At 59.4% G+C, this 27,889-nt stretch overlaps 1 protein-coding gene across 2 annotated transcripts; it reads left to right on the plus strand.

Annotated features, from left to right (window-relative positions):
* Positions 1 to 27,889, plus strand: SEMA3F (semaphorin 3F). Of its 2 annotated transcripts, XM_052640291.1 has the most exons (19): positions 1 to 103; positions 4,144 to 4,301; positions 17,750 to 17,910; positions 18,012 to 18,074; positions 18,196 to 18,315; positions 19,065 to 19,157; positions 20,765 to 20,858; positions 22,181 to 22,300; positions 22,523 to 22,662; positions 22,779 to 22,893; positions 23,032 to 23,101; positions 23,267 to 23,411; positions 24,242 to 24,464; positions 25,099 to 25,187; positions 25,321 to 25,362; positions 25,548 to 25,705; positions 25,904 to 25,971; positions 26,231 to 26,364; positions 27,021 to 27,889. In XM_052640291.1, exons 2-19 carry the CDS (start codon positions 4,190 to 4,192, stop codon positions 27,450 to 27,452), a joined length of 2,379 nt encoding a protein of 792 aa, XP_052496251.1. In that variant the 5' UTR covers positions 1 to 103; positions 4,144 to 4,189; the 3' UTR covers positions 27,453 to 27,889. The 2 variants fall into 2 exon arrangements, with proteins under 2 accessions (XP_052496251.1, XP_052496338.1); XM_052640378.1 differs by lacking the exon at positions 19,065 to 19,157.

Genomic DNA, 27,889 nt, shown 5'->3' on the forward strand with positions numbered 1-27,889 from the left:
CATGGCCCCGGGGGGCCGCTAGCGCGGACCGGCCCAACCGGGAGCCTCTCTGCTGCTGCCGCCGCCGCCACTCGGGAGCCCAGGCCCCGCCGCCGTGGAAGAGGTGAGTGCGGCGGGAACCGGGATGGAGCGGGCAGGCGGCCGGGCCACCCCGCGATCCCTCTGGGCCCCGCGGCACTGCAACTCTGCGGAAGTGTCTGGGGCGCGGGGCTCGGAGAGGCAGTGGGCTTCCCGCGGACGCGAGGACGACAGGACTAGAGTGGGCGCTGTACCTGTCCGGGCTGCCCGGACCCTCAACATCGAAGCGACGTGGAGATGTGTGAAGGATGTGGCCTGCGGGGTCACCAGTGTGCAAAGCAACTTTTTCTCCGAGAGGTTCTGGGTGGGTGGGTGCTCCCATACGCCTCCTTGCTGCTGTAGCTGGAGGCCTGATGCCCCTTCCCCTGGCTGAGCTCTCCCACTAACGCCTCAGGCAGCTCTTTTCCCTAGTAGGTACCCCTGCCCTGTCTCACTGTTGGAATCTGGGGATCGTCCACTGGAAGGGAAGCGCTACCCTGGCAGCCCCTTCGTGGAGGGTCTCCAAGATCAGCCCGGGCAGGACGGCCAGCCCCAAGGCTTTTCTCCCAGCCCTGTGCCAGCCCGCTGACCCAGCCGCTAGTCCGTGTCTGCCTTCCAGCAGGGCGTTTTGCTTGGATTAGGGGCTCTGCTGTATGTGGGTAGTAAGTGATCTGGGAGAGCCTGCAGTCAAGCCCCCCCCTCACCCCAATCTGGTCAGGCTGGGGCCCAAGTGGTGGAGTGGGTAGGGGACAGGAGCTTGGTGGACTTGCCTAGAGCAGGTGGGACCAGAGAGTGTCAAGGTGGCCCAGGAGGGCTCGGCTGGAGCTAGGGCTGCAGGCCTGTCTGGATAAACAACTTCTGATTCTTGAGATAACTGTGTTATGAACACCAGCCCATGAACACCTGGGGGAGGTGGGGTGTGAACCTAAAGCGCTAATGTGTCGGCTCTGGAGATTGGGGGTTCTTGTCCTCATCAATTCATCCAGACTGTCTCCCAGAAGCCCCTGTTCTAATTGCAGAGATAGAGAAACTGCACCCAGAGGTTGGTAGGCTCATGCCAGTCCCGGGGGTTGGATAGAGATGGAGCCTTTTTCCAGGCTGCCCAGGGAGTGTGCCCGGACCCTTGGGGTAAGGTGTCCTGGAGGGTGAGGACACTGGGCATGCTTCCCCCCGCTGCTGCCCCTCAGTTCTGAAGGAGCCAGGCCCGGAAGTGCGGGGGTTGGGGAGGGGAGGGAACCCAGCCTCAGCCCCCTGCTGCTCTAGGCATACCTTGAGGGGAAGATGGAGCCAAGCCCAGGTGACCTTGACTAGGAAACTCTGACCACGAAAGAGGGGTTTTCAACATCAGCTGTGCTGGGGTGTCTCTGCTTCCTGGTCCATAGGCTGTTGGGGGAGGGGGAAGCCAAGGAGTCAGGAAGGAGCTCTGGCCTGCTGGAGGGGGGTGTCGGAGGAGCTAGATGGGGGATGGGGTACTGTTAATAATTTTTCCATCATGTTCCCCCCCCCCCCCCCGCCCCCCGCAGCCTTTCCATCCAGTTCTCAGCTCGCAGGAGCCGACCTTCCTTCCCTGAGGCAGGTTGTCCACCCCCCTACCCGTGCCCCCCACCCGCCCAATCCCAAGAAGTCTGGATCAGGCTGGACAATGTGACCTCCCAGCCCCCTGCTCCGCCCCCAGGTGCCTCCGGACCCCTTCGTCTGGCCGCCCCTCCCTGCACCCCTTGCCAGCCCCAGCTCCTCGGTTCTTTGTTCGAACGTCTCTCCTCCGTCCCTCCCTCTCTCCTCCCTTTCTCCTCCTCCCTCCCGCCTGCCTCCCTCCCTTGCTCCCTCCCGCCAGCCTTCTTTCCTTCCTTCTATGCTCTCCTCCTGGTGGGCTCCCAGGTGGCGGTGGCTGTTCCTTCTCTGTCCACCCACCTGGGCTGGACCCAACTGCTCCAGGGGCTACTCTGGGACTGGGGCTGAGTGGAATGCATCCAGGGACTGGCAGGGGAGAAACAACTGTGGAAATGCCTGCCCCATCCCTATCTCTGTCTTCCTCTTCCTCCTCCTCTTTCCTTCTCCTCCTCTGCTGTATCCCCCAAGCTGCCAAAGAGGGGGCCTAGACTTGGGCCTGAGGCCCCAACAGATTTGAACATCCCCTGTTCACCCCTTTAAAAGGCCAAAGCATTGTGGGAGGTCCCTATAGGGGCCCAGTGGAGCAGGGCCCTCCAGGTTCCTGGACTCCTTGGGGGGACTCCCAACACTGTCCTTGGTGACCCTGACCTTGTCACCATGGAAATGGATGTAGGAGAAATTAGGTCACAGGGAGGAGGGGAGGCGAGTCACCCCAGCCCCCTGATACCTAGGATCAAAACTCTCCAAGGGACTCAGCCTGCATCTAGCCCTCCCCGAGAGAGCTAGAATAGCATCTCCCCACTTCCTCAAGCCCCACCCTACTAGCAGGTCGAGTTCTTGAACAAACATATATGTGTGTGTGTGTGTGTGTGTGTGTGTGTATATATGTATATATATATATATATATATGCTTGTAAGGACTAGTGCAGGCATGTAAGTTTGGATGTGTGTATATCCACAGCTGTTAGAGGGGGCCTCCCAGGTGCACTGGAGGGTGCCAGTAGCTGCACAGCCCTTTCTCCCACACCACCCCCCACAATCAGGGCCTGCCATTCAGTCAGCTCCAGCTTTGTGCTCCAGGCGGACAGGGGGCGCGGCTGGTTCTGATTCTCCCCTCCCTCAGCCAGCCTCCCTAGCACCTGTGATGGGAGGTTTTGATGGAACCTGAGAGGTACCCCGGAGAGGGTGTGCCCACAGAGAGCCCCACATGGGGAATGGGTCAGGCTGCTTGAAGCTGCCCTTCCTGTCCGAGGAATCACCAGTGGTTTGCTTGGCAGAAGAGGCAAGGGCTCAGGGGAGGTGGGTCCCAGGAGGACATCGGGGTCTGTCAAGTGAGACTGGACAGTCCTGATGTGGAGCCTTGCCTCAGTGGATGCCAGCCAGGGCAGGGGATTAACAGATCACAATACCCCTCAGCCTCCCCTCCCTACCCCAGAGTCCTAGAAATGGGCCTAGGGTCCCTGTCTCCCATGGGAGAAGGAAATAGACCTGGCAGTTCTGGGGGGTGGGGCTCACATTGTCATTGTTGCCCCCACCCACAGTGCATCTGGGTGGGGGGGGGGTGTTGGGAAGTTGGCGCTGATTTTCGCCGGGAGGGAGCAATATGTTCTGACAACTGGTGCTGGGCTGCGTTTACCCAACAGCCAGCCTGCCTGGGGAGACAATATTTGAAAAACATTGTGTGGAAACTTGGGCCTGCTGCAGGTTTGTATCAGAGCTCTGCACTGAGGGGACACTGAGGCTGGCTCAGACCCTGCCCCTGGCCTGATGGCCACCCTAGCTCCCCTTCTTTGGTCTCTGTAGGCAGAGCTGGAAATTTCGTGGGCAGGAAGTCCTTCTGTATGTCTGACCTGGATCCCTCCTGCTGCGATTTCAGTAGAAGTAGGCCCTGCTGTTCTTTGCCTTTCCTGTTCTGGCTGCTGTCTCTCTCTAGGCCATCTATGTGTTTCTCACTTATCCTCCGCTCTCTTCTGCTCCCAACTCTAATCATCAGGCTCAGGTTTCCCTTTACTGAGAGGAGAGATTTGGCTGGAGCCTGCAGGACTGGACCCATCTCTTCCCCCATTCCCTGAAGTGGGAGAGGAAGGAACAGCCTATTTGGTTGGGAGGTGGATGCATGGAAACTGGAGAAGGATGTAAGATCACCTCCTTGAGCTGAGCCCTGTGAACGGAAGTCTGGAAGCTGTGGTTGGGGAAGGGTTTGAGTGTCCACTGGCCCCTGTTAGCCCTGTTGACCCTAGACTGCACCCAGTTGCTTGGTCTTCAGACCCATTGTTAGGGACAGGAAAGTATATGAGATTTTCACGTTATGGTATTCATGGCCCCAGGCTGAGGATGTGAGCACAGAGGTACCTATCACCCTAGTTGTTCAGATAGGGAAACTGAGGTACCTTTGGCAGAATTACACAAGAAAATGTTGGTCGGACAGGATACCTTGCTCTGCCTCACATATCTCAATCTTGTTCCTCCTCCCAGGTGTATAGACAGCTGCCTGACTCCTGGGCCCTAGGCCCCTTCCACAATGCCTGTCGCTGGTCTCCTCCTCTGGGCTTCCCTGCTCACTGGGGCCTGGCCAGCCGCCCCCACCCAGGACTACCTCCCAGCCATGCCCCGGATCCGGCTCTCATATAAAGGTAAGAGGCTCCCTTGCAGTTCCCTCGCATCCCCCTGTCCAGAGCATTTTGTCCTGTTTCAAAGGAGAGAGAGGAGAGGTCAGAGCAAGAAAGAACAAATTGTACAGCCACATGGGTCACACTGGGTGGTTTGTACGGGTTGGGGGAGGTGGTGACTTTCTGGGAAAAGCTAGAGACTGGACTGCTTAGACATTTAGAGAAGGGTCCTGAGTCTGGGCTGCTTCTAGAGCCAGAATGTATGGTCTCTGGGCTCGAGTCTGCAGGGTGTCTGTCCATGTGATAACTGGGGGAGATAGAGGCGTCACATCTTTCAGACTTGTGCTTGCAGAAGCCCTTCCCTGCCACTGGTCCTGCCCTGCCTGATCGATCAGACGGTCGGACAGATGATGAGACCTCCAAAAGCTAGAGGAGCAGGATCTGCTCCTCTGGGGTGTGGGTGTTTGAGGAACCATCCTAGGGGTCTCTAGGTAGGAGGGGCTTCTAAGAATTGGGGAGGGGGCTCTTGTGTTGTGACTGGAGGAGTCTAGGGCCCCTGGTGAGTTCAGGGAGAACACGTGCTGTTGTGACAGGCCCGAGATCCCCAGTGAGCACTTTGCCTGAAATCACCGGAAGGTTTTTGGGCCTCCCTGGTGGCTCAGCCGTAAAGAATCCACCTGCAATGCAGGAACCACAGGAGATGCAAGTTTGATCCCTGGGTTGGGAAGATCCCCTGGAGGAGGACATGGCAACCCACTCCAGTATTCTTGCCTGGAGAATCCTGTGGACCAAGGAGCATGGCGGACTACAGTCCATAGGGTCTTAAAGAGTCGGACACAACTGAAGCAACTTAGCACGCATGCACACAGTGAAAGGTTTTAATGATGAGTTGGGGTGTGCAGAGTGAGATGCTGGTCCAGCTCCATCACCTTTGCAGCTAACCAGCTAGGCTGGTGAATACATGTGGCCCACAGCCTCAGACATACCAGTGGCTCACTCAGTAGCCACTAACTCAAAGACGTGATCTAAAGAGTCTACCCTTGGCCTGAGAAAAGAGACAGCGACTGTGCCTGGGGGACCTGGGGTCACTGCTGAGTTTTCAGCCTTTGCCCTCCTCTGACCCAGAGTGACCTTATTCAGCTGCTTGTCCTGGGTGGGGCCAACTCAGCCCTGGCTGACCAGATTTCCAGGTACCCTTACTAGGGTGAGAGGCTGGGTCAGCCTTTCCTTCCTCAGGCTTGATGAGGCCCAGCCCCTCCTCACCATGTTCCCATGTCCCCTAGAAGAACCCCTCTCTTGGCCTCCATATCATTCCTGCAACTTGACGGGGGGTGTAGGGAGTGAATTTCTGAGAGTGCGCCTAGGGAGGGAGGAGTCCTACGCAGGGCCTGAGAAATGGACAAAAGAAACAACCCCTCTCCTAGGCCTGGGAAGGTGAGATATTCATTCCACTGATACTGCTACCATTCCCTGGTGGAGGTTCTCAGAGCATATTAATAAATACTGAAGGGGTCCCATCTCCCTCTTATTCCCTTCCCAACCCAGGGTGCTGGCAGGGAGAATAGAACACCCCCCTACTCCCCACAACAGGGGCTGGGAGGATGACTTGGTTTCCAGACCCTTGGAATCCTGGAGCCCAGACATCCACTCTGGGTGTTTGTCATCATCTTGGAGATCCATGAGAGGAAGTAGAAGGAACGAGACAGAGGGAGGGTCTCTGGACGCTCCTTTTAAACCTTTTTGGACCTGCAGGGGCAAAGGGACAAAAGATTTTGTTCCTGTTTTCCAGAGAGAGAAACTGAGGCTCAGATGAGGGCAGGGCCAAGGTCAGGCAGGAGGCAAAGGCGAGGCCAGAAATAGAACCCTGGTGTCCTGGTGTCCTGGTGTCCCGGTCTTGCCGACGCCTGACGCTCACATCAGTCAGGTCGATTCCCTCTCAATTAGCTCTGAAGCCGACACCCACACTGACTAAAAGCCCAGCTCGCTGGCAGCCAGCCTGTGGCACTGACTGTTGTGGCAGCCTGGGGTGGGGCTGGAGGCTGCTTGGGGCCACCCCATCCCTGGGCCTCTGTGCCTTTGCACACGCAGGTTTCTCTGTCCTGAATGACCTTTCCGTCTCCCACTTGATCTCCTGTCCTACTTTTATGTGTGGATGCCGCTTACAGTAGATACTTGAGTCCCTGCCATGTGCCAGGCCCTGTGCTGAGTACTTGGGGCTGTGCAGTAAACAGGGTGGGGTGCTCCCAGACAGAGTGTCTGAAAAGACAGTGGACACCCAGTTGGCCCATGCCTCCTGGGAGCCCAGCACTTACTGTGCACCAGGCCCCAGGCACCCTTCTCCCCTGTCATGTTGGATGGTCTCAGCCAGGAGATACCTATGGCGCGGCCCTCGGTGGTGGGTAGGCCCTCAGTGAGCATTTGTGGAGTGAGAATGGAGACCGACATCTACGGAACCTGGGGGTCCTGGCCTGGCTGTTTCTAAGGCTGGAGGGACTGCCTCCTGTTGCATATACCCAAGGGGCACAGGGAGGGGTGCTGTTAGGAGCCCTGAGGGTCACAGCAGCTCCATGCCTCAGCTTCTCCATCTGTGGATAGATGAAAGCAGCTAGCCTACCAGGCCTCGAGAATTTGGCCTAGTCATATCCCCTCCCCTCCTTGGGCAGTTGAGAGATGCTAGTTCCAGCCTAGTCAGCCGAGACCCTCTAATAAGCCAGAGGTGTTGGTGTGAGGGGGGCCACGCTGCCCAGGGCAGATAAAGGAACAAAGGCAGGAACTGGGCCAGGCTTGGGCTTGCTGCCTGCCCATCAGCCTGGGCGCCCCAGCCAGGCCGAAAGCCTGGAGAGGGTGTAAGGAGAAGGGGCCCAGGCGGAGTGGGAGGAATCCTATGGCCCATCTCCTATCCTGTCCCACCAGAAGCACAGCCAGGGTCATGCGGAAACGAGGGTCAAGTGGGGAAGGTTTTCCAGAGCAGGAGAGGCATTCTTTGAGTGCTCATGGATGCTTAGAACTAGTGACCTGGCCATCAGGACCTTCTTTTTTCTATCCATGCTTGCCTGGGGCTGGAGTCCTCTTAACCCCAGAGTCACTGGCCAAGTCTGGGAGGAAAAAATACCCTCCTTCCCCCACCCTGAGACTGTCCAAGCCCTAGGGTACCACCTCCCACTGCAGAGGGAGGTATGAAGGCCCTGCCAGCTCCTTTGTTCAGCGTAGGGAATGTTTACTTTTTCCCAGGAAGCCACCCCCAACAAGACACAGCTCCTGCCTAGGCTGACTTTGGCCAGGACTTGAGGTCAAGAGGTGTTTGGAGAGGGAAAGGGATCTTGTGATGACATGAGGTGGCCGGGCTACTGAGAAACTGAGGCAGGAGCCGGGAGATGGAGTGGAAGGTCACCTTGCCAGGGGAGGTCAGGAAAGATGAAAATAATAGAAATCACAGTAGGTACCCGTGATGATAACCAAGTGGTAGTCCCATCAAGGCCTGGGGAGGAGGGCTGCCTGGGTTTCCTGTGAAGAATCAGACCCAGAGGCTTTCCCGGGTCACTCAGGAGCCAGACTCAGATGGAACGTGGCTCCGCCTGATGCCCGAGCCTGTCCCAAGACTAGGCTGGAGGGCAGGCTGGTGAGGCAGGCCCAGCCGTCTCCCACGAGCTTGGTCTAAGCCTTGAGGACCCTGCAGTGCCGCCCATAGCCTGTCCAGGCTAACTTCCCAAGGAAAGTGTTGAGTTTGCACTGGGCAGGCTTCTTGTGCTCTCTCCCGCTGGAGAAACAGCATCTGGGTTTGCTCCTTTCCTATGAATCCAGCTGTCCGTCACCCCAGCCCCTCCACTGATCAGAGTCCCCTGGGAAGCTGTCTCCCTTCAGAGAAGGAAAAACAGAGTCCAGGAGAGGAAAGAGCTCCGACGTCCAGAGCAGCCCTGGGGTTCAGCCTTCTCAGACTGGGCATATCTGGCTTGCCCGGTGGGAAGGACATTCTGTAGGTGGCGGGTGAACAGGTGGGTGCTGGGCACTGCCCCCCAGCCCACATCAGCCCAGCCTCTGAGTCTTTGGGGTAAATGGCCCAGAACAGGGCCACCACTTACATCATGTGTGTGTGGCTGAACGAGAGTCGCCTGGCCTCCTTATTAGGAAATGAAGAGATTGGAGGTTAGGAAGGGTCACAGTCCGTTTACTTCACCCAAGGGAGAGTGAGTATGGGGTGAATACGGACTGAAGTGGAAGAGTCTCTAGCAAGCTTCATCTTAGCTGCCCTGACTGAGCATGGGTTGGGGCAGGCCTAGGGAGCTTAAGGACCCTCCCTTGCCCCCTCGGGGCTCCCTGGCCAGCCAAGCAGGCTTAGAGCTTGAGATTGAAAGGGAAGGGTGAGAAGGAGCTTGGAGGCCAGGAGTGGCACCAGAAAGCTGGGTAGATGGCTTTGACAATTACAGTGAAACTTGGCGATCACAAACTGGGGAGGGCTAAATATTCCAGGATGAGCCAGACAAGGGAGGAAGGAAACCCAAAGCACGAACTTGAGCCCAGATCCCTGCATCTGGTACCTCAGTTTTCCTGGAAATGAGAGCTACCCCTTCTCCTAAGATGGACCTTCAAAGTGGCCGCTTGGGGAGTTGGGAGGTCCTGGGGGGGCTGGTTGGCTGTCCCTCAGCTGGCCACAGATCGCCGTCAGAGAGAGCGGGGCAGGTCCTTGTGCTTGCCGAGAACCTGCCCGAGGCCCCGCCGGGGTCAGCCAGGCCAGGGCTGAGGGCCTCAGCTGTGGTCCTTCCAGGTCCCGCCAAGCTTCAGATGGGACCGCCACTGGCTGGGCCTCCGCAGCACAGGCCTTGTCTCTGGGTGCCTGGCACGACGCCTGCCCCTCCCTCCCTGGCTCCAGCTTCTCTTGGCACGGACTGAGGAGCTGGTGCATGCTCAAGGAGTAAATCATGTTCCTTGGCAGCCCCCGCTGCTTCGTAATCGTAAAGAATTTAAAGAGAAACCACCAAGATAAAAATCTCATCCTGGCCCATAAAGGCATCTTTTACCCTGTGGCTTGAGAGGCAGCGGCCTCAGAGTGGGCTCCTGGCTGTCTGCACCTGTGTATGCGCACCTCCAACCCCGTGACCCCTCCAGAGGTGGTGGGGGGTTCAGAGGGATGTCTCCAGAGCTGTGGGTACTTGACTCCTGACAACTAGGAGACCTCCAGCTCCTCCCCCAGGTCAGGCAGAGCAGGACACTTACATTTGGTTGAATGCAGAGGTGATGCTGTGCCGGTTGAGAGGGCTGGCCTGGAAGGCAGACAGAGCCCATCCTACCTTCTCAGCTGTGTGATCTCAGATGGGTAGCCTAAGCTTTCCCACCTCTGGTTTCTCCATGTAAGGTGAGGATGGCAGTGGTCCCGTGGAAGCAGCATCCGGAAGTCTCAAGCTGCCCAGCTTGCATCCTGGCCGAGGGTAGACCTTACGTACTGAAGTCCCTCTGTGTCCTGTTGCCTCATCTGTAAAATGAGGATAAAAAATGATGCTGACCTCATTGTGTTTTGAGTATTAACTTTGTGTACACCGTTGTGGCTCTGGTGAAAGGAAGTCTCAGAACTAGGAGCTACTCTGAGGTTGGCAGACAGGTGAGGGCTAGTCCTGGGGATGTCCAAGGAGTCTGCACCGCCTCACCTCTCCCTGTAGATTTCTAACCTGTGGTGAAGCAGACGGTGTCTGGAAAAGGCTGCAAAAGACGCTCTGAGCCCTGTGGGTGGAGTGGGGTCAGGAGGAGGAGGACTTCTGCTGTGAGCATCTGGACAGGCATTTTGGAGGAAGCTGTATCTCCAACAGGGGAAGGGAGATTTCTGGAAGAACAGAAGCAGAGGTGGTGTGTGTGGTGCAGCACTTGGGGAAAGGGCAAGATGCTGGATGGGGCTCGCTCTCGGTGGTAAGATATAGAGTTTGCATTTTCTCCCTTTTGGGTTTGGTTTTTAAGCTCTTTATTTCATGGTAGAGGTACCACATACATACTGGGGGAAAGACAGTGCATTTGGGGAGGGGATGCCCTGGGGGGCATCTCTCTGGAGAAGGGTGCCACAGTCTGGTTTATGCCCATGATCGTGGCGCCCATGATCAGCTGCAGTGACCCCACCCCCACCCCCACCCCCACCCTGAGCACTGTTCTGGCTCCTACAGCTTGTGCTTTGGGTGACCAGACCTGGACTGCTTACTTGGGCATCTACACAACTGGGCCGAGAGCATGTTTGCTTGGCCTGACCTGGCGCTGTCCTGGGAATCTGAGCCCCACCCCAAGAGAGCCCTTGGAGCTTTGGAGAAGCAGAGAAGATTCCTGCTGCATTTTTCTTAGAAATAGCAGGAGGGCCTTTGCCAGAGGCCTGGATGCCAGAAGGCTCCGATCTGAATCCAAAGCCCAGCTCACGTGGGTGCCTGAGCTTGGCAGGCCTGCAGGCCCTCGCCCCACCCCCCCCACCCCCCCAGCTTGCCAAGCAGCCCCAGGGAGAGGGTGGAGGCCTCCTGGGCTCCAGACCCTGATCACTGATCCTGACCCGGCAAAGAATGGGGTCTGGGCGGTGGCTGCTGGCCTAGGTTCCAGGAGGCCGGCCCGTGGCCGGTGGGAGGCCCAGCTAGGCTGACTTCTGGTGTTCCCACTGGGGCTGCTGGCAAGTATTGCCCGTTTGCCGCATCTCTGCAGGGCAGGAACAGTCCCAAAGTAACAGCCCGCTCCAGGGACCAGGAGGCCTTTGGGGCAAAAGGCTTTGGCTCCACCCCCCTCCCCCCAGTCTTCTTCCTTCCTTCCTGCCTCCCGGTCCCCTCTTGCCTCCATCTCCTCCGTCACCACCATGACCCCTGCTTGGCTTCCTACCCGGACATGCTCTTTCCTCTCAGGTCTCTGCACCCGGCCAAGAACCTTGTTTCTTCCCATTTAGGGCTCCGTGCTGATGCCCTCATTTCCTTCCAGGAGCAGAGTCCACTGTGTGGACCTGCTGGTCAGCCCGTGTGGGTGGCTCCAGTCTGTCTTACACTATAACTGCAGAGCAGCTGCTAGAGTGTGGGGGCCTCGTGGGCTCCTGCAGCAATCAGGATAGAATGGGTGGCACTCTGGGCTCCTCTACGCTGTCTGTCATTTTGCTCAGCACTTTCCAAGTCCCAGCACCAGGCCTGTGTAGAGTACTCGCTGCCTTTCTGGACGGGTGACCAGCTGAGTCCTGCTGGACTCCTGACACAGCCTCACCATATGCCCCAGAGCTGACCCTAAGCACACAGCTGCCTGTGTGATGATGCCTCAGTTTCCCCACCTGAATACTAGGGAGGGAGCTAAGATGGTCTGGGACACCCTGGGACTCTCTCGGTGGGTGACGTGAATGGGGCTGCAGGGATGGACTCCAGGAGTCTGGAAAGGGCAGAGATGGGGGCGGGGCCCAGGGCAGGGGGAAGGTCTTGACACCCACCAGCCTGTTGGTCCCATCCTGGCCTGTCCGTCTGGTTGATTTATCAGAGTAAATGAGCCATGGAGAGTTTGTTGTCTTTTGCAGTCACAGAAGGGAGGAGGAGGTGGAGTAAGGAGTGAGGGGCTTCCGGGCCAGGTCTGGAATGTGGGAGGAGGGGTGGGCCCCCAGGCCCGCAGAACTGAAGGCTCTGATCCACTCTCTCCACCTGAGAAAGGGGTGGGTGCCACCCTCCCCTCAGGGCCCGCCCCCTCTTCCCACCCCATTCCCACTTCTTGGGGGCACATTCCAGTGTGAGCTGCTTGCCTGGCTCAGGCCCTCTCCTCCCACCCCAGGCTTGGGGGCTACCCTGCTTCTTCAAGCCTGCCTCCTTGACCACACTGTGTCTTTTCCAAGCTGGGCTAGAGCTCTGAACTTTGCCTGGCCCACAAATGCCCAAGGTGTCCTCCTAGGCACACCATTCCGGTCCAGGCAGGATGTCCTGGCCGCTGGAGCCACCAGCCCAGACCTAGAACAATCAGGCACCATGTGGCCCTGGGGCTGGGCAGGGTTCAATGGAGGCACCTAGATGGAGGGCCCCTGCCAGCTAGGACACAATGGTTGAAAGTCACTGGACATCCTTCGCGGGGGGACGTGTAGAACCAACCTCTGCTCTCCTCCTGTGTGTGCCAGGGGGTGGCCTTGCTGCCGCTTCCCACCTGGTTTTTCCTGGGTTGGGATGAGCTGTGCCCCCAGCCTGTCTTCTCTTGGGCGGGGCAGGTGGGCGCTGGGGCGGAACGGGCGTGGGAACAGCACGCCTGGGCCTGCCGGGCCCCAGCCTCCAGCCCTTTGCCCCCAAAATGAGAGGGGAGCCCGCAGCAGAGTTTAGCCCAGCTGGACTGCTCCAGCTTGGTGTTTACCGAACAGCTGCAATGTTTACAGTAGCTCTTGAGAAGGGGCCCCTTGTTCCAGAGGATTTCCTATCCTGAGGGTCCCATCAAGGTCTGATCTTACCACCTCCCCATATCCCTGGGATAGGCATGTCAGGGAGCCAGGGACTGCAAACATCTCCACCCTCTCCAGGGCTCGGCCACTGTCTTGGTGCCTGTCCCTCCGCCGTCCACTCTGGCCTTGGGTCCCTCTCCCCTGGAGAAGCTGACGTTCCCAGGAAGTGGCAGCTCTAAGTGGTGAAATACGGTAACAGGGTCCCCAGTTCAGACTTTTAAATTAAATTCAATCAGAGCCGTTATTGAATATAAACACGTGGAGTCATTTACATGTTAATTATGTTGAATGGACTACGAGGCCATAATTAGTTGCTAATTGGGTGAGAGCTGCTGTAATTGGTTTTGTTGGCACCGACCTGGCTCACCTGCCTAGGGGGAAGAGGGGCGAGTGTGGATGCCTCCTAGGGAGGCCTGTGGGTCTGCGCTCTGGACAGCCTGATTCAGAGATGGGATTGGAGAGGAAAGAGTTTGATGGGCTTGGGGCCAGAGGAACCTAGAGCCTGCCCCCCATCCCCCAGGGAGCAGACAGCTTAAGCCCCAGGCAAACCCCTGGGTCTGGCTTCTAGGGGTTCCCATCTAAAACATCCCGAGGGGTGGCGGAGGGAAGGGACTGGGGGAGTCAGCCCCTGAATCAAACGCGACGGCCTCTCCTGCTCAGCCCCCTGTGGGACCTGGACCTGAATAAATGGTAAGTACCTAGGAGACAATTAGCACGAGGCACATGTCACCCTGGTGTATCCCTGCAGATGTCGGGACCCTGGCATTGAGGTATGTGGGAGGTGGGGTGCTGAGCAGGGAGAAAGGTGCCTGCAAAGGCTTTAGGGCTGCCCTGCCCCCCGCTTGGCCTGGCTGGAGCTCTGGGGTTGCAAGGCTGTGGCCAGGGGCTGAGGCCTTCCGGCTGGCCGCTCATTAAAAGAGGATTAGGCCGGGAGCCAGGGGGCCAGCCCAGCCCCTGGGCCTTCCTCTGGGGCCCCTCACAGCTTGGGGGAGTGATGAAGGGGCTGGGGGCCACCCCTGCCCAGCGCCCACGAGGGTGTCCAGGAGGGACCCTGCCCCTCCTGCTCCTGCTCCCATCTCCTTGTCCACCTCGGTTTCCTTTCTCAGAAGGACCAGAGGATAGAGTCCTAACAGACACCCTGGCGCACCCCTGCCCCTCACCCTCTGCCTCATTTCTCTTCATCTTAGGAATTAGGGCTGCCCCAGCCCACATGAAGTCAGAGGTCAGGGCTGGGCTGCCAGGACCTGTCCATCAGCTCGCAGTACCCATGCACAGCCCCAGAGGTGACACTGTCAGTCAAGGCCTGCTGCTTTGTAGGGCTGTAACCAAGGGGGCGGGGTACCCATCTCTGCTCCAAGACCCCCCTCTTGCAGCAGCCCCTGCCTCACTGGCGACAGACCTGGTGTCCTAGAGACGGGCAGCAGGGGTCAGGGGCCGCCCACTCGGGGTCTGTGGGTGAGGGCTGCAGACACGCCCCCTCAGCACTGTCCTCGCCCACCTCCTCCTTTCAAGTGAGGCACCAAGTGCTTCCCAGGAAGGAGGAAACAGAGACCCCCCCAGGATTAGGCTCCTGTACGCTGAGAAAGTTCCTGCCCCTGGACCTTTGCCAGGCTGTTCTGGGCCAGGACCCCAACTGTCTAATGGCCATGGGAGACTGTCAAGGCTGGGAGTGGCTGCGGAAATGAGGTGGCTGATGCCAGAAAAGGCTCTTCCTTCCCGATGACGGGAAAAGCCTTCCCGGATGTTGCCCCACCCGACCTGTGCCCAGCCTGCAGTGGTGCCTGGGGGTGGGGAACTCGTCCCTGGAGCATCACCCAGGCACACCACCCTCTCCCCAAAATGAGAGCTCATCCAGATTTGAATCCCTGGCACCTGCAGAGCCTTGGATTGGGCTGGTTGTGCCCTGGCCCCTCCGTCTGTATCTTCCTGGGGTTGCAGCAGGGGGGTGACACTCCCGCTGTCAGAACTGGGCCTGGAACAAGTGGAGCAGAGGTAGGGACTGGCCTGAGGACGTGAGCAGCCTGGGTCCATGTCAGCTCCCCCTTGCACACCCATGCGTGCTCAGGCCCCCAGGTACCCTGGGCCCAAGTCCCTGCCCCTCACTGGAGCTGGCAGCCCTAGGTTCTAGGCCTGCTGATGATGCAGGTGTCAGAACAGTACGCCCAGGACTACTCAGCCACCACCTGTCTTCAGCTGGGCTTCTGGGAGGAGTGAAGAAGACCCCCTGTTCTTTCACTCTGTGGCAGAGGGGAGGTGGGGACAGGATACCAGTTTCAGTCCTTGCCTGGTGACCTAAGGTGAGCACCACTCTCCCCTGGGCCTCAGTCTTCCTGTCTGGAGCTGGGGCTGCAGGGCTGTCACAGGGACCCTTGTTGTAATTCTTTACTACAATCTGGCATGCAGGAAATGAGCACTCAGTGACCCCAACTGGGCTCCTGAAGCCCATGCCAGGAGCCCATGGCAAGGACAAAGATTCCTGGCCCCTGGCCCGTCCCTTCCCTACTCTATACAGCCTTATGGGGGATCCCCACACCCGCCTGTTTCCACAGTGACCAAAACATCACACCCTGTGACAACAGAGCCATTGACGCCATATCCCGTGGCCACTGGGAGGGGTCCCGAGGGTCCTGAGTCATGTGCCCTGTCAGTGGAGGACGAGTCACCTTCCGGCCCTGGCCCTCCCGGCAGGCAGTCCCCACCACCACCAGGATGAGCTCTGCCAGGGCTGGCCCCTCCTTCAGTCCAAAAGGCCGTGGACCTGGGCGGGAATCCCACGCTCTGCGCACTCCGATGTGTCACTTTCCTGCTCTGCCTGTCATCTGTAAACTGGATGCTGTGAGCACAGGGCTTTGCTCATGATAGATACAGGATGACTAAGTGAGAGGCTCCCTCCATTCCCACCTCTCCCCCCAGGGCAGGGACCCGGAGGGTTGTGAGGGTGTCAGGTCAAGGCGAGCCTCCTGCTCCTCCTGTAGGCCTGTTTCCTCATCTGCTGAATGGCCTTCTCCTCTGTCCTCACAGCACTTTGAACTTGAGAGGGGGATTTGGAAAACTTGGGGGCTCCTGGCACTGTAGAGTGGGAGGGCTGAGATTATAGGGGCCCACAGGGCTGGGCAGGGATGTAGGGATTATAGCCGGTTGCATCCCTGGGGCTAGATATTTGAAATTCCCCCTACCCTAGATCCCTGTGTCTGAAGGTGCCTACTTGAGCCTTGCCTCCCTTCCCCCTGTTGCCCCTCAAATGCCCCCTAGCCCAGCAGGATGGGTAAGGGCACCGTCAAGGCCATGCCCCCAGCCAGGGTATAAATAACCCCTGGCGGGCTGTCCCAGCCTGGGGGGGCTCTGCTGGCAGCCCCACTTCCTCTCTGGCCACTTCCTGGCCCTGGGGGTGGGGGAGTGTTTACTTTCCTGTTGTCACGATGGCTGGGTGGCCAGGCGGGGGACTCCGAGTGGCCCAACAACAGGTGCAGGACAGGTGCCCAGGCTGCCCTGCCCAGGACTTCAGAGGCACCGCCGACGAGGCCGAAGCCAGGCAGGGATCGGCCCTTTGATCCCTTGGTGTCCCTGCGTCCCCGCGGTGGGCCAAGGTCATCACCTGTATTCTCTTGTCGTAGTCAGGGCTGGGCAGGGCACAGCCTCAGACGTGGCCTCCGGGTCTGCTGTGGGAGTCCCCTGGCTCCCGGCCCACCTCACACGCCCATCTCAGCACATCCTGAAGCTCCCGTTCAGAGCTGCTCTCAGGCTCAGCCTCTCCAGCTCCCTTCCCAGCTCCCCAGAGCACAGCGGGGGGGTCAGGGTCAGCCAGGCCAGTCAGAGACAGCTGCCCCAGTAGAAGGTGGCCTGGGCTAATGGGAGGGAGCCCCCTGCTGGTTCCACCTTGAGGAGGACCTCAGATCCCAGCTCTTCCCCCCTCTCCAGGTCTCTCCCTCGATTGCCCCACCTGTGAAATGGGTCACCAGCTGTGGGCAGGGAGAATGCATGTTTGATCTCCCTTGGTGGGTGCCTCATGTGGCGTAGGACCAATATGTACATGTGTGTGTACCTGGGCCGGGTGTATACATGCATACTGTTGGTTCTGCGTGCTACCGTCTCAAGTCTCCTGTGCTGGTGAATATCCATCACCCTGGTTACAATCACTCCTCTCTGGTGAAGCTGAAAATTGCTGGGGGTGGGTGGAGGAGGGGCCTGCCACAGGGACCCCTCGGAACTCCCTCTCCCAGAGGAGGAAGGTTCCCAAGTTTCCTGGAATCCTCTGTCATTGGCCTATCACTAGCCAAGTTCCCTCCTAACTTTCATCCTCAGAAAGGAGGGCTTTCCCCCAGCAGCCTGTGGGTCAGAGGGCCACACGGAAGAGAAACTGAGGACTCAGATAGACGCTGCTCCCAGCCTCCGGGGATGCTGCAGCCCTAGAGGGCGGGCCTCTTTCCTGGGAAGGACTTCCTGGCTGGTTCCAGGAAGTGGCCTGAGGGTTCCACCATCAGCAACCCCATGGGGTCTGGGGGAAGCCCAAGCTCTCTTGGGCAGTTTGCTTCCAGCAAGGCTTTCTGATGTCCTGGCTAACCTGCTTCCGACAAGGTGGGGACCTTGTGTGTGCCCGCTTTGCCCCCTGCCTTGTTGGCAGCTGGGGTGAGGACAGGGTGCCCCGGCTCTGTGCCAGCGTCTCCGGGCTTCTCTTGATGCACCTGCCCCCACCCCCACACCCCTGCTCATTAACCCTTTTAGGCCCCTATGGGAAGCTGGCTCCACCCTGAGCGTGGGAGCATTAACCCTCACCTGAGCAGAGTCTTTGATGCCATCACGCGCCCTGACCCGCGCCCACTGTGCTTTCACTGGGACCTGGAGACTGGCTGGGCTGCCGATGAATCACGGCCCCAGCTTTGGGTGTGGCCCCTTCCCTGGCTTGCCCACCTGTCATCCCACTTTCTCCTCCTAGAATGTCAGGGACTCAAGAGGTTACCAAGTAGGCTCTGCAGGGGAAGCGGAGGCTGAGATGACTGTGGGGCGGGACTGCTGCCTCTGTCGAGGGGGATGGCTGGCAGGCCTGACTGACTGCTGCCCTGCCCTCCACCCACAGAGCTTAAAGCCACAGGCACCGCCCACCTCTTCAACTTCCTTCTCAACACAAGCGACTACCGAATCCTGTTCAAGGACGAGGACCACGACCGCATGTATGTGGGCAGCAAGGACTACGTGCTGTCCCTGGACCTGCATGACATCAACCGCGAGCCCCTCATTGTAAGGGCCAGGCCAGATGTGGGGCAGAAGAACGTGGGGGGATGTGGGCTCCCAGGGTGGGGGCCCCCGCCAGCAGGCCCTCTGATCCCCCTCTCTGGCAGATCCACTGGGCAGCCACCCCACAGCGCATTGAAGAGTGCGTGCTCTCAGGCAAGGATGGCAACGTGAGTGTGGTGGGGTCCACGGGTGGGCTGGGGTGGGGAGGGCAGGGGGCACGGGGACCCCAGGAAGGCATGGGGCCCGGCAGGCATCAGGGCATCTCCTTGGCTTTCCCTCCGGCCCCAGGGTGAGTGCGGGAACTTCGTCAGGCTCATCCAGCCCTGGAACCGAACACACCTGTACGTGTGTGGCACTGGAGCCTACAACCCCGTGTGTGCCTATGTAAACCGTGGCCGCCGTGCCGAGGTAAGCCCCGCCCCGCCGAGGTAAGCCCCGCCCCGCCGAGGTAAGGCCCGGCCCGCCCTGGCCCGAGGCCGCCCCCACTGGGAGCTGCCTTCCAGGGTTCTGACGGGAGCACGGGCCTGAGCCCCAGCCCTGCCACCTCCTGGCCCTGTGACCGTGGGTGAGTGATCTCTTCCACCTCTCAGAGCCTCCGTTTCCACACCTGAAAACGGGGCTCATAGCTGCCTTTCTCACAGGTCGGTGTGAGGAGGCGGCAGTGAGCTGATGCTCTCAGAGCGCTTAGCCCTGTGCCTGGCGTGTAGTAAGCGCTCACTCCAGACCTGGCAGCAGTTCTCTTGGCTTTGCCTGTGGACGGTGCCCCCTGCAGCCAACCCAGAGGGCCTGGCGGGGGCCTCAGTGTTAGGAGGCTGGACGCCGGGGCCAGCTTCTGCCCCACGGCCTGGGGGAGAGCTGCCCTTTCCTCAGCTCTGCCCGCCTGCTTCTACCCCACTCCATTTCCATGTGGGCGTGCGTGTGAGCTGGTGTGACCTTGTAGAGTGTGTGTGAGAGCGACTGGACCAAAGGGGCATGGGTGTGTGCAGGTGTGCCCCAGCTGTGTGGACGTGTCCTCACGGCAGTGCATGTGTGAGCCCAAGGGGCCCAGTGTGCCTGTGTGTGTCTCTGGCGTGTGTGGTGTGAGAGGCTGGCAGCCCAAGCCCGCTCCCCCAGCCCCTGCCACTCCTGGCTCTAACCCGTGTTCCTCGTCTTCTCAGGCCACGCCCTGGACCCAGATGCAGGTGGTCAGAGGCCGAGGCAGCAGAGCCACCGATGGCGCCCTCTCCCCGACGCCCACAGCCCCACGCCAGGTGGGCCTCATCCCTCCAGGCCCTTGCCAGGCAGTACTGCCTCCGAACCGAACTCACCCCGGGCCTGGCCTTCCAGCCAGGAACCCGCACCCCAGGCCAGCCTTCCCAGGGTCTTCTGTCTACCTGTGTGCCCCCTCCCACCCCTTTCCCTGCAGTGCCCTCAGGCTCTGAAGGCATTCCCAGTTGGACTCGTGTCAGCCTCAGTGTGATAAGAAATCATGAAGTCACCAGTTGGGGAAGACAGGAGCCCTGGGGACAGCCAGAACACCCTCAGAACACGTGTGTAGACATGTGTGAGCACACACCAACATATGCGTGGGCACACGTAGGGCACTCTCCAGCCCACACCTTACTCAGCACCCAGTGCGGGAATATGGCGCGTGTGTTCAGCCTGACGTAGCTCTCAGGGGTCGGTGCCCCAGGCCTGCCCTGGGTCATGCGTTAATGCAGGTATCCTGCACAGCCCCCTGCCCGGGGTGGGAGGGGCAGAACTGTGTTTCTACTAGACTTGACCTGGGACAAGGCTGGGCTGGGGGGCACTGGGGGGAGGGGGCACTGGGGGCCGGGGCTGGAGGGGCCGGGGCTGGGCAGGGGCGGGCAGGGGGGCAGGGGCTGCCGGTGAGTGACAGAGCAAGTGGTCACTTGAGCTGGTGCGTCTGTGGCAGGGAGTGCTGAAAGGTGGGATCGCTCAGACTGTGTGTGTGCGTGCCCAGGGTGTGAACAGTGGGTTCCGTGTGTTGGCTGTGGCGCGTGCCAAGCTTTGTGTGCAGCCCCGTGTGTGTGCAGAGTGGACCTGGAAGCAGGCCTGTGTGCACCTTGCCATCACCATCCCTGCCCGCTGCTGCGCCTTCTTCCTGCCTCTTGCCTGTCTCTTCTCCCTCCCTTAACCTCGTGCGCTTGTCCTGGTCCCAGGGCCTCTACCAGCCTGCCTCCTAGCATCTGCAGGGATGTGAATTCCACGTGGTCTGGGCTAGACCCCTCAACTCCCAGCTCCCCACAGAGATGTGTGGGGCTGGGGGCTCTGCTGAGGGGCAGGGAAAAAGCCCTGCTCTATTAGTCTGTCCCAAGGACCACAGGTAGAGCGCAAAACCCGGCAGCACAATAACCTCAGAGCCCTCGGGCCTGGTGGGACCTGATGGCAAAGGGCAGGACCCCAGGCCCTTGGCCAGTCCCCCTGCCCTGGTCGGGTCAGCAGCCCTCCTGTGGCCTGAGACTGGCAGCCACAGCTCAGAGAGGTGTGCCTCTGTGGCCCATTGGGGGGCCCTGGGCAGAGTCTCCCTGAACCAGCTGGCACGGAGGGGCTGAAGTCCCCATAAGCCCACCCCATGCCCCTCTCATGGTCCCCAAAGCAGCGTCCTCTGAGACCTGTGATGCCCAGGTCTTATCTGAGACCTGGACCAGGAAACAACTTCTCAGGGACCCACAGCACGACCGTGCCCTGGGAGACCTGGCCAGATGGAGTTAAAACCCAGTGAGATCTGGGGAGGGAAGCAGGGTGGCTTCAGGGTTCCCCTGGGGGCTCACTGTCACCCTGGGAGCCCGGTGACCCTCACCTTCCCTGGCTGTGGGACAGCCTGGACGACGCTGCGCCCCTCTCTGCCCTACAGGATTACGTCTTCTACCTGGAGCCTGAGAAGCTCGAGTCAGGAAAGGGCAAGTGTCCCTACGACCCCAAGCTGGACACAGCCTCAGCCCTCATCAGTGAGTGCCCTCACCCCACCCCGGTTCTGTGGCCTAAAGGTGTGACCTCTGCCTCTGGCGCAGGGAGCATGGCGCCAACACTTATCCCAGAGAAGAGACCGTGAGATCGCCGTGTCTGAAACCCGCCCCCCGCATTGTGGCCTCTCTTGACAAGGGGAAGAGTACAGACCAGACCCCAGTAGCTGAGGGGCAGAGACGAGGTGGCATGAGCCTCCATCCATCCCCTTGGATAGGGGGTTGGAGATAGGCTCGGGGGGCCAGATTCTACCCTGAAATCCACATTGGGGTCCATGTGAAGGTCAAAGCCCTCCAGACTGCAGCCTTCCTAGGAAAAGACAAGCAGGGTCTGCACTGAGGCCTGTAGGAGGGCTGGTCCCAGAGTGTGCCTTAGATCGTCTGGGAGACCAGGGGAGGCCCACAAGGCAGCGCCAATGGAGGGTGTTGGTCCAGAGACTGACTGGGAGAGTTGGTTTCTGGTCTGGCCAGGTGTCTGGGGGAGTTGGGAGAAGGTTCTCTGAGAAGGAGTCCTGCCTGGGGCCTCAGGAGCAGCTGCGGCCCCCTACCCCCAGGTCGGGCAAGCCGCGTGCTGACCCAGGTCCCTACATTCGGCCTGTTTTCCGGCTGCCCAGCAGGTCTGCCTCTCAGCAGCTGCTGGGCAGTGTGCCACCTCCAAGCCTGGGAAAGGCGGTGGGTGGGCTTTATCTTCCCCCATCTTGGTAAGAAGGTCTCTTAGCTGGATGGCAGGATCCAGACCAGGGAGTCCGATGGGGGAAGACCAGACCTGCTGAGAAAACCTTAGAGGAGCAGCTTGGAGTGGTGGGCTGGAGCCAGCGCACTTGTCAGATTTTCTGTTAAATGTTCAGGTATTTTGTGGAGCAGCTATTAAACACAGATATTATTAAAAAGTCAATTATATAAGCTTACAATTAAATTACTGTAAAGACAAAGGTAAAGATACTCCAAACACATTACTTCCTAATTATTTTACTACATTTTATTATTATCTATACTCTTGAGATTATTTACATCTTCTGTGAATATCCGTGAGAGATACTGTCCACTGGTTTGAGCAGCTCTTCACCACTCTGCTCGGTGACTCAGGGTAATAGCTTGAAATCAGCCATGGTGGGAGCATTTACTCCACAAATATCGGCTCTGGCTGCAACCAATCCCAGTCCTCCCAGAACCAGTCGTCAAAACAGTCCCCAGCGCCCCACTGGTGGTATGACCACCCGGGAGAACCTGAGTAGGGGAGACGGGCCCCTGCCCCGGAGGTCACCTGAGCTGTGCACTGTCCCCCTGACTCACTGGCCCACCTGCAGACGAGGAGCTCTATGCAGGCGTGTACATCGACTTCATGGGCACGGACGCAGCCATCTTCCGCACCCTTGGCAAGCAGACGGCCATGCGCACAGATCAGTACAACTCTCGGTGGCTCAATGGTGAGAACAGCCCGCGACAGCTCCAGTGGGCAGCATGTCTGGGGTGCTGCACAGTGACCCTAAAGCAACACTCATGGAAAATCTGGGGGCCCTTGATTGGCTAGGGCAAGGGTGGTGTCTTATCCTGGGTTAAGGGAAGGGTTGGGGGTGTTCCTACACCTGATCTGGGCAAGAAGCCTTGTCTGAGGAGGGCCCTGCCTGCTGACTCCTGCCTGCCTGCAGACCCTTCTTTCATCCACGCCGAGCTCATCCCTGACAGTGCCGAGCGCAACGATGACAAGCTCTACTTCTTCTTCCGTGAGCGGTCCATAGAGGCGCCGCAGAGCCCTGCTGTGTACGCCCGCATTGGGCGGATCTGCCTGGTACGAAGCCCCTTTGCTGCCCCCTGCCCAGGCCCGGTCCTGGCTCTTGTCAGCCCGGCTTTGACGGGGTCTTGAGGGTGAGCGAGCTGATCTGACTCAGCGCCTGCCCCCCGCAGAATGATGACGGTGGCCACTGCTGCCTGGTCAACAAGTGGAGCACGTTCCTGAAGGCAAGGCTGGTCTGCTCTGTGCCAGGCGAGGATGGCATCGAGACCCACTTCGACGAGCTCCGTGAGCACCCGGGCGGGAGCCGTGGCCACTTCAGGGGAGGGCGGCCAGATGGGTGGTCAGGAAAGCATGGTGTGCCCCCTCCCTGGAGTGGGCAGGGCTCTGGGGTATGCTCCCAGCCCCATCTCTTTCTATCCCCAGAGGATGTTTTTGTCCAGCAGACCCAGGATGTGAGGAACCCAGTCATCTACGCTGTCTTCACCTCCTCAGGGTGAGGCTGGGGCCAGGGCCAGCAGTAGCAGGGGGTGGCAATTTGAGGGGCTATGACTTGTGGAGAACCCCATCCTGGTGGGGAGCTGTGGGCGAAAGCAGGCTGGGGAGGGGCCCTGGGCCAAGGGTTTGGCCCACCCGCAGCAGCAGCCTGCCCTGCCCGCAGCTCTGTGTTCCGAGGCTCTGCCGTGTGTGTCTACTCCATGGCTGACATCCGCATGGTCTTCAACGGGCCCTTTGCCCACAAGGAGGGCCCCAACTACCAGTGGATGCCCTTCTCAGGGAAGATGCCCTACCCACGGCCCGGCACGGTGAGGACCCCGCTCAGCCTGCCTTTCCCTTTCCTCTCTTTCTCCGAGACCTCTGCTGGGTCAGGCCCTTTGCAGACGTGGGCCCCACCGTTGTGACACTCACAGCCAAGTGGCAGGCTGGGGGGAAGGGTGGACCACACACACGTATAAACTCCCCATTCACCCGCTATAAAGTTGAAGTTAAAAAGAAAACTCCACCGTTTACAAACAGTGTCAGGCTGTGAAAGAAGCCAGCTAGGATCCTGAAACAGAGACCGTGACTGGGTGTGGCAGGGTGCACCCTCTGGGGGCAGGGGCAGGGGTTGTTTGGGAGCTAAACATTGTGGGGGAGGTCTTCAAGGCAGGCTGGAGGTGGGGGGTGGGCAGGAGCCTCTGCAGGGAGGAGACCCACTGATCTTCGTGTGGTGGGGCCACCGCAGCAGTGGACGCAGGAACACATCATGATCCGATCACATGGCAAGGCTGGGGCAGGAGCTCCCGCTGAGCAGGGGGTGGAGCGGGGGGCGGGGGGTCTGGAAGAGCAGTCAGAGGAAGCAGACAAGTGGGTGGGGATGAGGACCTGGAAAGGCCACGGTCAGCTCTGCCAGATGGCTGCCACAAGATCATGGCACGTGAGCTGGGGAGATGGCCATGGGACCTGGCCGGGTGAGACCTTGGGACCTCAGCTGGAGCAGGAACTGCAGAGAGGTTGGGTGAAGGGCAGAAGCCCAGATGGGGGGCAGCTCTGAGGTGTGGAGCAGGTGGGCACAGACAGGGGAGACCTCTTCTGGAGCAAATGGGCCCGGCGGGCCCTGGGCGGGCTGGGCCTGACTCTCATCACCTGCCTGCAGTGTCCTGGCGGAACCTTCACGCCGTCCATGAAGTCCACCAAGGACTACCCTGATGAAGTCATCAACTTCATGCGCAGCCACCCGCTCATGTACCAGGCCATCTACCCTCTGCAGCGGCGGCCCCTGGTGGTCCGCACGGGCGCTCCCTATCGTCTCACCACTGTCGCCGTGGACCAGGTGGACGCAGCCGACGGGCGCTATGAGGTGCTTTTCCTGGGCACAGGTACCCACTGCTGCTCCCGGCCCCTCCCACGCTGGGCCCACCGGGTGGAGGGTGCTGACCCACAGGGCTGGGCCCTGACCTCCTGGGGGGTTGCTACAAGGTTGACCGTGTCACCCCTGCCGCCTGCTTCATCCCATGGAGCCCTCTATCACCAGGATGACTGAGAATGAGGGTGGGGAAACCCCATTCCCATCCTCATTCCTGGTGGCCGGGAGAACGGGGACCCAGGGTGCCTGCGGACCCATGTTTGGGCAGGAAGAGGGACGACAGAGGCAGGCACTTCTAGAACACCCAGGTCCAAGTACACACATGCTCTCGTGTACACGTGCAGACCGCGTTCACCGCTGTCCCAGTAGTTCTCAACCCAGGGTAATGCATCCTGCGTCCTGTTCTCAGCTTCCTAAACGAGGGTCTGGGTGCAGAGGGGCAGACTCTAGCTGTGGCGCCCTCCTTATGCAGGGCCAGCCCCCTTAGGCCTCTTGCCCTCATCTGGGGGCTGCTCTTCCACCTTGGCACAGAGCATGCCCACTCCACTGCCCCTGGGGGTCTGGGCCCTGGTGGGGGAAGGGGCTGAGGCTGGTGCCCCTTTCCCAGCACCCTCAGCCCCGCTGAGGCCCTGCCCGGCCCGTTCCAGACCGCGGGACAGTGCAGAAGGTCATCGTGCTGCCTAAGGATGACCAGGAGATGGAGGAGCTCATGCTAGAGGAGGTGGAGGTCTTCAAGGTGGGTGTGACACCACCCAGGCCTGCTGCGCTCACCACAGCCACCCTCGGTGCCACCTCCTGACCTCAGACCTCCAGGTCAGGACAGGAAGGGGGGTCCCCAGGGTTGCACGCTAACGCCTATTTTCTTCTAGGACCCAGCGCCTGTTAAGACCATGACCATCTCTTCCAAGAGGGTGAGTTTAGGCAAGGTGGGCTGGGAGTGGGCATGGAGCCCGCCTCCCCTTAGGGTCAAGCCTGTGGTAAAGAGAGATGGGGGATACTTAGGCACCTAACGGGAAGGGGAGGAGCCCAGCTCAGCTGGTTCCTAAGGAAGGCTGGCTGCCAGGAGGGAACTGACAAGCCCCTACCCCTACCACAGCAACAACTGTATGTGGCCTCAGCCGTGGGCGTCACACAGCTGAGCCTGCATCGCTGCCAGGCATACGGGGCTGCCTGTGCCGACTGCTGCCTCGCCCGGGACCCCTACTGCGCCTGGGATGGCCAAGCCTGTTCCCGCTACACAGCATCCTCTAAGAGGTGCGGACCCTGAGACCTTGGGAATTCTGACCAAAAGGCTCTGTCCTGGGGGTCTAGAGATGGATGTGATATTGCCCTGGGGGTCTCTGTGGGTGAGGCATTGTAGCCTGGAGTTTTGGGGTTCTAGAGACCCGGTGGTGGGAAGTGGGGGGGACAAGCTTTCTTGAGAATACTTCTTTAGGAGCTATCTTCATCCAGGCGGAGCCGCCGGCAGGATGTCCGGCACGGGAACCCCATCAGGCAGTGCCGTGGGTTCAATTCCAACGGTGAGTGTGCGGTGTCTTATTACCACCATGTGGCCCGCAGAGCCGCTCATGGGGCCCGCTCTGCACAGATTCGCCCGTGGTCTGCGGAGGTGAGGGGTTTTGGAGAAGGGATGTCCTTGGCCACCCCCTCCAGGAGTGGGTGCCTGCGGCCACAACCCTGCCTGTGTGTGTGGCTGTGTGTGGCTGTGTGTGCCCCCTGCCAGCCTGTGGCCTGCCCAGAGGTGGAGCTGCTCTCACATGGCGCCCTCTTGCTGTGCAGCCAATAAGAACGCCGTGGAGTCTGTGCAGTATGGTGTGGCCGGGAGCACAGCCTTCCTTGAGTGCCAGCCCCGCTCGCCCCAGGCTACCGTGAAGTGGCTGTTCCAGCGAGATCCCAGTGACCGGCGCCGCGAGGTGACTTCCTGTGCCCCACGGTCCTTGCCGAGGATGAGGGTGTCCCTCATACAGTAGAAATTCCACATGGGTGAAGCGTGGTATAGGAACCAAGAGTAGGGCAGCCCTCATTCTAAGAAAGTCCTTCCAAGCACCCTTCTCTGTGTGAAAATCATTTGGGTGAATCCAGTTATATGGAAACTCTGTGGGGTTTCCATGTTACATGGAAACTGTTGGTAGGCATGCCTTTTTATGTGAGAGTTCATGTGTGTCCTTGATTGGCAGTGTACCTCACTGTATGGAACTGTCACGTGGATGAGTTCCAGCATCTGGAAATTCTATCGGGTAGCCCTCCTATTATGGAAATAGCTTCTAGGCAATCCCTTCTTAAACGGAAATTCTAGGAGGGTGCCCCAACATCTGTTTATTCTCATTAAACAGAAATTGTATGTATGCTCCAGAATTCTCTCATTGTACAGATCCCCCTTACTGTCATTCCTCTGGAAATGGCAGTGTGTCTTATTCAGATGTCATATGGACACTTCCTGTGGGTTTTTCCTGCTCCATGAAAATTCCAGATGGGTGTCCCTCCATGGGGTGGCCACAAAGGTGGTCTGATCTGGTGGGGACAGCAGGGTGGTCCTGCAGTCCCTGAGTTCCACCCCCTGCCCCCGCAGATCCACACAGATGACCGCTTCCTGCGCACTGAACAGGGCTTGCTGCTTCGCGCCCTGCAGTCTGGCGATAGTGGCCTCTACTCCTGTACAGCCACAGAGAACAACTTCAAGCACGTCATCACACGGGTGCAGCTGCATGTCCTGGGCCGGGAAGACATCCGTACGGCCCTCTTCCCACCACCAGCTGCGAGCATTCCACCGCCAGCTGCGAGCATTCCACCGCCCCCGGGCACCGGCCCCCCCAAGCCCCGTTACCAAGAGCTGGCCCAGCTGCTGGCCCAGCCAGAAGTGGGCCTCATCCACCAGTACTGCCAGGGCTACTGGCGCCACGTGCCCCCCAGTCCCAGGGAGGCCCCAGGGGCACCCAGGCCTCCTAAACCCCAGGACCAGAAAAAACCCCGGAACCGCCGCCACCACCCGCCGGACACATGAGGCCTGCTGTCTGAGCCCTGCAATGGGCCAGCCTCTAGCCCTTGTTCCTTTTAATATAAAAGATATATATATATATATATATATATATAAAATATCTATATTCTATATACACCCTGCCCCTGCAAAGACAGTATTTATTGGTGGGTTGTAAATAACCTGCCTCAACGGCAGCATCATCCAGAACTTAGACCCAAGCTGGTCAGAGACAGCAGAAAACAGAGCCCACCTAACCAGGCGCAGCCAGTTGGCTGGGTCAGGCCAGGACCACACAGTCCCCAGGCTCACCTGGGGGTCTGCCTGCTCGACAGCCACCGGCGGGATCAACAGGATACAGGGAGCGAGCAGGCTCTACCTGGATAGAGCACGGACTGTATACACACCTTTGCCAGTGTGTTTCGGCCTGTGCTGCTGGCGTGTGCGTGGAGGCGAGGACTGCT

The sequence above is a fragment of the Budorcas taxicolor genome, chromosome 1, assembly GCF_023091745.1.
Source record: "Budorcas taxicolor isolate Tak-1 chromosome 1, Takin1.1, whole genome shotgun sequence".
NCBI classification, from domain to species: domain Eukaryota; kingdom Metazoa; phylum Chordata; class Mammalia; order Artiodactyla; family Bovidae; genus Budorcas; species Budorcas taxicolor.